At 38.7% G+C, this 11048-nt stretch overlaps 1 protein-coding gene across 1 annotated transcript; it reads left to right on the forward strand.

Moving 5' to 3' along the window:
- Positions 1 to 1678: 1678 nt before the first annotated feature.
- On the forward strand, positions 1679 to 7972 carry LOC136695131 (programmed cell death 1 ligand 1-like). The gene is made up of 5 exons (XM_066668966.1): positions 1679 to 1756; positions 3741 to 3809; positions 4153 to 4521; positions 4694 to 4744; positions 5990 to 7972. Exons 2-5 carry the CDS (start codon positions 3755 to 3757, stop codon positions 6151 to 6153), a joined length of 639 nt encoding a protein of 212 aa, XP_066525063.1. The 5' UTR covers positions 1679 to 1756; positions 3741 to 3754; the 3' UTR covers positions 6154 to 7972.
- The last annotated feature ends 3076 nt before the right edge of the window (positions 7973 to 11048 follow it).

Here is an 11048-nt window from a genome sequence, read left to right on the forward strand (position 1 = left end):
TTAATAATTTCTTAAATTGTGCCTCTTTCCCAGACATCAAAATATTTTTCATTCTCTAATGCATTTTTGTGTTTCAGTGCTGTCACACACCAGATAGATGCTTCATATTTGTGGAGGTTGAGGGGATTCCTTAATGTCCCAAAGACTGTAAAGTGATTTGTGTTTTTACATAGTGGTGTGTTAGTGTGTGTATCAGTGGATCAGACACAGCAAGACTAATCAATTTTTAAACCCAGTGTCACTTCTGAATTAAAAATAGTCCACCGACCAAAAAACACCCAGCCAGCAGCATCCTGTGTCACTGAAGAGAAGGACGACTGACAGCAACAGATGAGCTACTGTCTCTGACTTTACATCATCTCCAGGACTTGTTATGTTTTTTTTTTGTGTTTTTTTTTTGACACAGTACTATAATGAAAACAAATATTCACCTCTCCTTCTGGAAAAGAAAATATAATGTACCTTTAGGGAACAAACTGGACTTTAACACCACTGCTGTACCTTTAAAAATTCTGTTTGTGCCTTTAATGACAATAATGTATGTATTTCTACTGTACCTTTTTTTCTGAGAGGGCAGAATAGAGTAGAATAGAATAGAAGCAAATATTGATAAGAGCTTCTCCTCTTTTCTGCTCAGAGCAGAACATGGGCAGAATGAACAGAACATCCGCTCCTGTGTGTGTGTGTGGGGGGGGGGGGGGGGGGGGGGGGCTTTGTTCTCCTCCAGAGGTCCATCAGCCTCCAAATCCCTTGATGCTACATTCTTCACCTGATGCTGATGCTGACTCTTTATTATTAAAAAATAAAATTAAACAGCGTTACTGAATTAGTGAAAAATAAGAAAATGTCAGATTATGAAAATAAAACGTCACATCTCACCCGCCCTGCAATTCCTTCCACTAGGGGGCGGCCAACTCTCAATCTCTTGATTGAAGGGCTTTATATATATATATATATATATATATATATATATATATATATATATATATATATATATATATATATATATATTGACATAATACAACTAAATAAAACATTAAAATGACGTATTAAATGTAAAATTTACAAAAAAATAAATCATTACAGTTTTCTGCTTTATTTCTCATCAAACAGATTTTGAACTCTGTTGTGTTTAAGCTGCATGACGTCTATATGTTTTTATTTACTTATTTTGCAGTTCTGGCTCAGACCTCTTGTGGTGGGGTCTGGATTGAGGTGTGTCTCCGTTGGCTAATTTAATTTTAAGTGAGAGCTCAGTGCCCCAGGTCTTCTTCAGAGCACGTCCGTGTTTCCCAGAGTATCGTCTCAGTGTTTCACTCCCTCAGTCTCGGGGAACACCTCTAAAGTTAAATCAAAGCGAAAAACTCAGAACGGCGCAGCACCGGCCACCTGTCACCATTAAAAACCAGAGCTGCTTACGCACATGATTAGAGACACTGACACGAACGGCAAATGACTTAGTTGGCTATTCGCCAGTTTATTATTCGGAAATTATAATTCTAAAATTACATAGGGTTCCACCTATTTCTCTGCATACTTTCATTGCTCCCTTTCACCCTGTCCTTCAATGGTCAGGACACCCACACAGCAGGTATGATTCATGTGCAGGAGTTTTGAAGCACTCACTGCTAGACTGAAAATAGTAATATTTGTTCCTCCCCCGCCCATTCTCTCTAGGAAGTGCTAGAACACAAGCTAATTTGAATCATTTCTACACAACTCGGATCATACGCCACATCATTTAACACTGAACTCGGTAAGTGCCAGCTGCTAACACAAACATCAGTGTTAATTCCAGGGCCGTCACTGGAGATTAATGATAAGGTGGAGGTAAACTTTAACGGGGGGCGGGGTGGGGGGGTTACTTAGCTGGGGTAATTGCCAATTTTCAGTAAATCTCTTTGACGAGGTACAGATTAAGCAAAGTCACAAGGAACTGCTGTTTTAACGAAATGACGTTATCGATTGGTCACCATTTAACTAACTTATTAAGATGGATTGTGGACGTCCATTGACGCTTAAAATATGTCCTTGACGGACAGACTACTTTTAGACCTATTTTGAACGTCCAGGGACGTTCCTTGTTTACTGGGTAACATTAAATCTGTCTGGAGGTGGGCAGATCGATCCAAATATCGATAATATCGATACCAACGCTGATACTCGTGTAAAAAGATCAATTTTTTTCTCTCCCGCACGCACTGACTGCTGCGCAGCGGATTCATCAAAGTCTACACTCTGTGTGTAAGAGTTGCACTGCACTGTGTCACACAGCACCGAGCAGCGCACCCTCCCCTCTCTTTGTTGTTGTACCGTACGTGGCTCAGAGGCGTCAGTCAAAGAGCGCTCTCCTCGAGTCGACACGTCACAGTACAGAGAGAGACACCACCGGAGGATTTTTTCATCGTGTCGCACTGAACACAACCCCAGATAGTACACTGATGCAGCATTTTGCTCTTTTTATTTCACACAAACCAATCCGGTTGTCTGGTCTTTTACTCAGTGTACCATTGAGGGCAATATAACACACAGTTGTGCAATTGGAAAAAAAACAAACACTTGATTTTTCAAGCATGCATATTTTATTGTGTAAACAAGGGAGAAGAGGTAAAAACATATTTTAAGAATACTCTAAAGGGAATATCCAGGTGTTTGTTTGTTTGTTTATTTCATATTACTTCAATAGATACAGAAACAAAAATATATATCTTCAGTTTTTTAAATATTAATACAAACTAGATAGGCCAAGTGACAGAACATATGAGCGGGAAGGAGGGCGGGGGCTGGGCAGCTAGTAATATTATCACAAGATGTGTTGTGCTTTTTTTTCTTTTAAATTATTTGAATGTTTATGTCACAGATATATTGTTTGGTAGTACTTTACTGTAACCCTGCTATGTTCCACTGACAACATCACCCAACAAGAAGATGTGATATCAGACCCTGATGTCAGTTGTCATGAAACATTATTTCTACTAATATCACATTGTCGTGTCCACAGTAACTAACACAAAGTTGCTACAGTGTTGTCATGAGAGTTTGTTACATGCTAATTGAAAGTCACTGCACTAACATGACTGTTGAATTACCCTTATAACCTCTGATTACAACTTTTACAGTGTGTGACACTGCCATGACATGTTTCTAGCTTTATTATAGTAAGAGTAAGATACATGTAGTGTTATTTATTGTTTGTGTATAATTTTGAAGCATGTAAAAGGACTAACCAGACAAAATGTAATTTAATTTTGAAGTTAAGCCTTTTAATTTAGTGAGATAATATAATAGCTTTGTCCTCTGCATACAGTCCTTTGCAGTGACACTGACGTGGTGGTGGTGTGTTAGTGTATGCTGTTGGTCCTGCACAGTGTGTGTCGGTCGTCCTCTAGTCCTTCGTCAGTGACACAGGACGCTGTCGGCTGGATGTTTTTGGTCGGTGGACTATCCTCAGACCAGCAGTGGTACCTTAAAAACTCCAGCAGCACTGCTGTGTCTGATCCACTCTACACCAGCACAACACACACTAACACACCACCACCACGTCAGTGTCACTGCAGCACTGAGAATGATCCACCACTACATCATACAATGTGCTGCTCTCTGGATACAATAAACAGGGAGATACAAGGAGGTGTCATAATGTTATGGCTGGTCAGTGTATATAATTTGTTACATTGCTATATTTATGTTTATTATTCTTTTTTAGAAAATATGTGCAACTCTTCTGACATTTTTTTCAGTGACTCATCCAGTAATGAACATGAACCACTACATTTTGGTTTTCATCCCGTCACTCATCACATACACAGGTAAAAAACTAGCTCCTATTTTTTTATTACAGGTGGTTGTTAAGGTGTTGCCTGGTGGTTATTATGCTCTTCCAATTAGATGTCATGGAGTTGCTATGCACTGGCTATGTATTACATAATTGATAGCGACAGCATTAGCAAATAATTTTGCTATATTTTATCAACCATCTGGAACAATATAACAGAAAACAATATTTAACAACCATCTAGGATGTCACAGTAACACCCTAGAAACCCTATAATAAATGCCTAGCAACACCCTAGTCATAATTAGTGGATAATGGATAATTAGTGACTACCTAGCAATCACATGAAATGTGCTTATGCTTTATATTTTACCCAGGTTCTGCATTTGCACAACATCAAATCTCCATCACTGCCACAGTGGGTTCCTTAGCTGTTCTTCCTTGTGACTGTAGAAATGTGACGAAAGCACAGTCGTCCAGTCAGAGTCCTCATGTGCAGTGGCGCAACATTTCTGAGACAGTGTTTGAGAGACAGGGAGAGGAGGTGTATCAGAGCGAGGGGTATAAAGGTCGTGTGGACGTTCCAAAAGATCAACTGATGAAGGGGAACTGTTCTCTGGTGTTGAATAATGTTAGAGCTGAGGATGAAGGAGTCTATCAGAGCTACATATTGGTGAGAAGAAGCAAGAGAGCTCTCCAATCTGAACATGTCTTACTTCGCCGTGTGGAACTCTCCGTTGGTGGTGGTGAGATTTCTAGTTATACAGAGAATAATTCATGATTTTACCGAATTTGATTTAGAACTTAATTATTTGAGGTTCTTGTCCTGAAGGCTAATGTATTTATTCTTCCTACTACAATGATACACCTGACCATGAACGAGGAGCTTATTGTTTCTCTTTTCACTGTTTTTCACAGTTCCTGAGACTCCCAACAATGAAAGCAGTGATTCAGGAAGTAAGTCAAGAAGTAAGTCAATACATTACTCATTTATTTCATTGTTAATGTAATTAGGCTACAACAAGGGGACTTTTAATACAGGTTACTGTAAGAGTTAACATTGTTCTTGACCCCACCTTGTAAAGACATGTATTTACAAACATTTGACAAACAGTCTCTCAGCCACCTGTGGACAATGTTACACCAGCAAAGTGGTCACTGTTACGACCCAGTCTAGGGTTGAGCCGTAACAGAATGAGGAATGGGTTGAAATTAATATATGTGATGAGAATAACTGTAACAGATGTAAATGGTGAAACAAAAAGGACACAAACGGAAACACAGAATGAATAATGAATAGAATATATATTATAAATGTGATATGTACAATGAAACCAAACACCAGTGAACTTCAGGATGGCCTTTAGCCGACAAAAACAACAAACAAACACCCCTCCTAACTGACCCACAAACAGCTCTAACTTACCTAAGTGTAAACAAAAGGAAACAAAAGACAACACCTTACCTTCCTCCCTGTCTATCCACAAAAACACACACAAAACCCACTCCCAAAACAAACGGCAGCCAACCCTACTCTGGTGAAATATATATACAGTGTTACAATAATTTACAAAAGATAAATCTAGCATCAGTTAACCAAAAGGGCAAAAACAAACTCGTAGTCGAAATAGGAATGGATCAAAGTCAAAACCAGGCAAACAGAATTCCAAGATACACAATACAAATCACAGCACAAAACAAAAGCTTCCTAAGTGTACACAGAGACGTATTTATGATTCCCGCCGGGATGACGTAGACGGAAATGGTGACAGACACAACACATGGACTGGATGATGGACTGGATGGTGGACTGGACTCAGGACGAGGAACAAATACACGAACTGGAACGTGGAATGAACTCTAGCCGGGTGAACAAACATGGACTGGAACAGATTGCAGAACCTATACATTTACAGAGATAGTGAGAGAGAGAGAGAGAAAACACACACATACACAGCGCAGCGTAACATCACTCCTTTTAAATCTGGGTTATCATCAACCATCAGTTAATGCAGTAAAGGAGTGATACCTGCACAGTTCACAAAGTATACCATGTACAACTCAACAATACCACCTTAAGAGCCTTAACTCTGCAGATCTCTCCCTCATTGTAAAGACAGACAGAGCTGTAGTGTGCACTGAATGTGTTCAGTGTTCTCCTACATCTGTATCAAAGAACTGAACATCACTCTTAAATCATCTCTGTTTCTACAGGTCATACAGGATTGATCATCACTGTCTTTGTCACACTCGTCCTCGTCCTTACACTTGGACTCTTGTGGAAATTTAAAGCACGGACCTACTTTGCAAATGAGGCCCGAGGAAATTATGCACTGACCTCAGTTTCCCACCGGGACTCACCCCCTCAGTCGGACTGATGTGCAAAGCACTCTTAATACCCTTAATAATCACGTCATTTTATGTGGTCTTCCAGTGTTGGATTTAGGCATGGGCCGCATGGACAGCCGCCCAGAGCGGCATCAGGCAGGGGGCAGCACGCAATGGTGTGGCTAAAATGTAGAACCGCCACTGGGTTCTTCAGTCAAGACCATTGTTCTATACAGACTTATGAGCGCTTAAAAACTGCAGTTGAAATGCTTCTTTTAAAAAAGAAAAATTTAGAATAATCTCAGATAAGAAACTACAGACCAATTTCTAATTTACCGTTCCTTGGCAAAATCATTGAGAAAATAGTTTTCAGGTAAATCACTAGTTTCTTGTCCATTAACAGTAGCCTAGACAAATTCCAGTCCGGGTTGTGGTTTAATCACAGCACTGAGACTGCTCTAATCAAGGTAATTAATGACATCCGCTTAAATACACAGGCTGGAAAGGTATCTCTTCTATTACTTCTTGACCTTAGTGCTACCTTTGATACCATTGACCATAAGATTCTTATAGATAGACTCACAAACTGGGTTGTACTCTCAGGAACAGCCATAAAGTGATTCGTTTCATACCTGGAAGGCAAGAACTACTTTGTAGAAATAGAAAATAATATTTCAGAGAACATGCCAGTGACATGTGGTGTCCCCCAGGGCTCTATTCTTGGTCCACTTTTATTTAATGTATACATGCTTCCTCTTGGCCAGATTCTACAGGACTATGTGCTGTCCTATCACAGCTATGTAGATGATACTCAGATTTACACGGCCCTGTCCCCAAACGACTCTGGCCCAGTTGACTCATTAAGCAAGTGCCTTGAACACTTCACAAACTGGATGGGACACAATTTTCTGCAGCTGAATAAAGATAAATCTGAGATTATTCTATTTGGGAACAGCACTGAGAGACAAAGATTGGCTACGTATCTGGACTCGAGGGCCCTCAAATCTAAAGAACTGGCTCGCAACCTTGGTGTATTAATGAACTCAGATCTCAGTTTTAGTCTCGTATTAAAGTGGTTACTAGATCAGCATTTTACTGTCTTAAGAACATCAGTAAGATTAGAGATTTTCTGACTAAACCAGATCTGGAGAAACGTACTGTAATGGTCTCTTAGCTGGACTTCCACAAAAGACCATTAAACAGCTTCAGCTGTTTCAAAATGCAGCTGCCAGAGTCTCACTAGGAGCAAAAGAAGAGATCACATCCCCCCAAATCCTCAAATCATTACACTGGATACCAGAATAGACTTTAAGGTGTTATTACTGCTCTATAAATGTCTAAATGGGGTAGGACCACCGTATTTATCAGATCTGCTACAGAGATATGAGCCGAGCAGAGCTCTCAGATCTTTAGGAACTAGAGTTAGTCCTGCCTCAGGTCAAAACTAAACATGGAGAGGCAGCGTTTAGCTCCGGCGCCGCTCTGAAACAGAACCAGACTGAGAATATTAGAAGAGTCCCGACTTTAGACACTTTTAAATAAAGACTGAAAACATTCCTGTTTGAGCAGCTACAGTTCGGTTTAAAATACTCTGCACTTTCTATTCTCTAATGGCACTTTAATTCTTTTCTTCTTTTTTTATCATGTGGTTTAAAATTCTCTGCACTTTTTATTATCTAATGGCACTTTAGTTCTTTTCTTTTTTTGTATCATTTTAAAATGTTTTAATCTTTATCATGTATTCTTTTTATATATTTGCTTATACTGCACTATTTAATTATTTTAATGGATCTTTTAAATTGCTTTTGTATGAAAGGTGCTCTATAAATAAACTTGCCTTGTCTCACCTCAACATCTAATTGTACGATTAAAGGATTTATTTTATTGTGAAATGTTTCCTCAGATTCATGAATAATACATGAGTACATACTCATCTACAGCACATTTGTGAAAATAGTTCTATACAGCACCAAAATGGTTCCTCTATTGTTACGATGTAAAGCCTGTAACAGCAGAAGAACCTTTTCTGTTCTGTTTAGAACCAATGCTAAAAGGTTAGACATAAACCATTTACAGTTTATTTTCCATCGGTTCAAGCAGCCATTTGAAAAACAGCATGAAATTGGGCCTGAAACAAGCGCAGATCTGATCAGAGGCAGTTGGACTGGACAGTGATCCCCACACTCTTCAGTGAGGACAGATATCTGTGCAGGTAGATCACAGAAGAATGAGGTGTTTGAGGTCACACTGGTGCTGACAGTTTGTGAGGGAACAGTAAAGGTCTCATGTATTGCTTTAAAGACCCTCTCTGGAGATGGCCATCTTGTCGAGGTAGAGAGGCTTGAGTGGTTTAAAGACCCAATCTCTCTGAACCTCCATCTACTGGTAAAGCCTCTCAGGACCGAGAAGTGGAGGGGGAGGACCCAGACTAAGAGTGATCTCAGTCTTTAAAGCAAAGCATGTGGGAGATGGCTGTAAGAGCACAATGTTTAATGATGGATGGTGTGTGAAGGTCTTTCAGTAAGAGTTCAACTTTGCTCCTTGAGGTATTCCAACCACAAAATAAACAGAAGATATGTTCATAAATAAAAGTCCAAAAAAGTCTATTTCTGTTTTTTTTTTTGTATATGACCATTGGTCTAATGTAAAGTTCTGTGAATAAGTAGATATCTGTGAATTAGTTTGAGATGGTTTCGATTTATCTCAGACAGGTAACTGAGGACAGGGAAAGTTGTTCAGGCCAGGAATTGTGATATTACACAGGCCACACTCTCAGCTACTGTATGAATGGGATTACTGTGTGTTTTACTTGTGCAAGTTTAAGCCTAGAAATGTAAGTTTCGTGTCTAGAAAAATACCCTGTTTAATTTGATGTTTCCTGGAAGGCAATTTCAGCAGTGTTCCTCTTAAAAATCCCAAAATATATTCACTTTAAATTATATCTCCACCAATGTCTGGAGAGGTAGAGATCGACTAAACAGATCTGTTTTCACCTAAACAAACCTTCTAGCATTTTCAGTACTGAGAACAAACAAACAAAGACCATTTTAATAATCCATTCATCCCTTCACACTGAGAACTGGGTTCCTGTGCCTTTGTTTTGCCAGGACATCTGGTTTATTTTGAGGAAATGCAGCTAATAAAGGAAGGTGTGTGTTTAAAGCTGAAGCAGGAACAACAACATTCAATGTTTAAACATCTGCTAAAACACACAGCATCCAATAATTCAACACATACCCAACCTCAATTTCTTTCACAAAACAGGGGTATTAACAAAGAGTTTGTCCCTCATTTGTTTCAGTAACAGCTTTTACTCTTCTGGGAAGGCTTTACACTAAATGAAATTTTATCATGAAGATTTGAACTGCTACATATTTGTAAGGTACACAAACACCATACCAACTCATCAACATACTAGAGCAAGCCTTAATAACCTTAGGGAATGCAGTTGGTCTGCATTGTTGTGGGGCCTTAAACCATAGAAACGTATCAAATAAACAATAAGTGGTGTTTAGAGTGTCCTAACTCTTCTAGTAAATGTACTGGTACCTGGGCATAATCATCACAGCAGTAAATGAATGTAAAAGAGCCCATTCCAGTTGAGTTGTAGTGCAGAAGTATTAAGTCAGAAAATTCCGCAGAAATAAGTAATACACTCCAGCAGAAGTTACAGTATTGTCATTTGAAAAGATAAAGTACAAACCAAACAGTTTAAATAGTAGAACATGAGTAAATGTAGTAAAAGTAATAATGACACCTAATTGTAGTGCTGCTATAAAATGTCCTTTAAAACATTCATATTGAACCACTGCAGAGTGTAGTGAAGTGTGTGTTGTTTAAAAAGCTAAGCTAAATGCTATGTGCTGTTGTATGTAATCAGACTAGGAGCAATATCAACATGTGAACACTAGCAAACTAAAAAAATACTCTGGGAAATTACAAATATCAGTATTTTTAGAGCTGACATGTGACACACACTAAGCATGAGACTCTCAGTCTCATCACATGTCTTTTTTAGGACACTTTTCTACCACTTCCTTTCATAAAACCTTCCCAGATGAGAACTGGTATCTTGAAAACAGAAGCAAAGTTAAAACAAACAAACAAATAAGTTTCTCTCATTCAAGATTTGCTTTATTGACATGACAATATTACATTTGTATTGTCAAAGCATTAAACATTACAAAAAAAAATGTAAGAAAAAGTTAATTATGAAATATTATGATGAAATCATCTGTGAAATAAAAAAGTTATATTTTTACATATATAACTGGTGTGTGTGTGTGTGTGTGAGAGAGAGATGTGGTCACTCACTGACCCATGCTCAGTTGATGATACTCCTGCACGTATCTGGCTGCAGTGGATGCTGTTTGACTGCCAGTTAATTGTCCTTTGAAATTCTCAAAGTGTTTTTCAAACTGGTGAAAATATTTATTCTTTACACTTTCATATTTGGGACACTTCAGCAGAAAATGCACCTCTGTCTCACAGTGACCACACATTGTCCTCTGTGGGGACCCAGGACTTTCTGCATCTCCCTCACTCTATGGCCAGGCTTTGTCCAATATTCCAGGTAAGTGGTTTTACTGTGTTTAAATTTAAGTGTCTTATTCATCTTACTTCTTACTTATTTGGAAAAATACCTTCAAATTCAGGAGACGGTTAACTGCATTACTCAAACCACTTTAAAAGATGCCGAGCTTCTGAATGTAAACAAACATGAGAACAATGTTTCCCTACTATCGTAGATGTCCACTTTAACACCACTGCCGTACTTTTAAGAGAAACATTTACACTGCCTGTTTTTACCTGTACCATACCTTTCTTTTTTTTCTGAGAATGTACTGTAATGCTTGTTTAATTGAATTAATGGAACAGCTTTAATAGATTAACGTGTCCATAACACACAAAGACAAACCACACAATGTAATCATCATGTGGACAG

This window comes from Hoplias malabaricus, chromosome 4 (assembly GCF_029633855.1).
Source record: "Hoplias malabaricus isolate fHopMal1 chromosome 4, fHopMal1.hap1, whole genome shotgun sequence".
Lineage (NCBI taxonomy): Eukaryota > Metazoa > Chordata > Actinopteri > Characiformes > Erythrinidae > Hoplias > Hoplias malabaricus.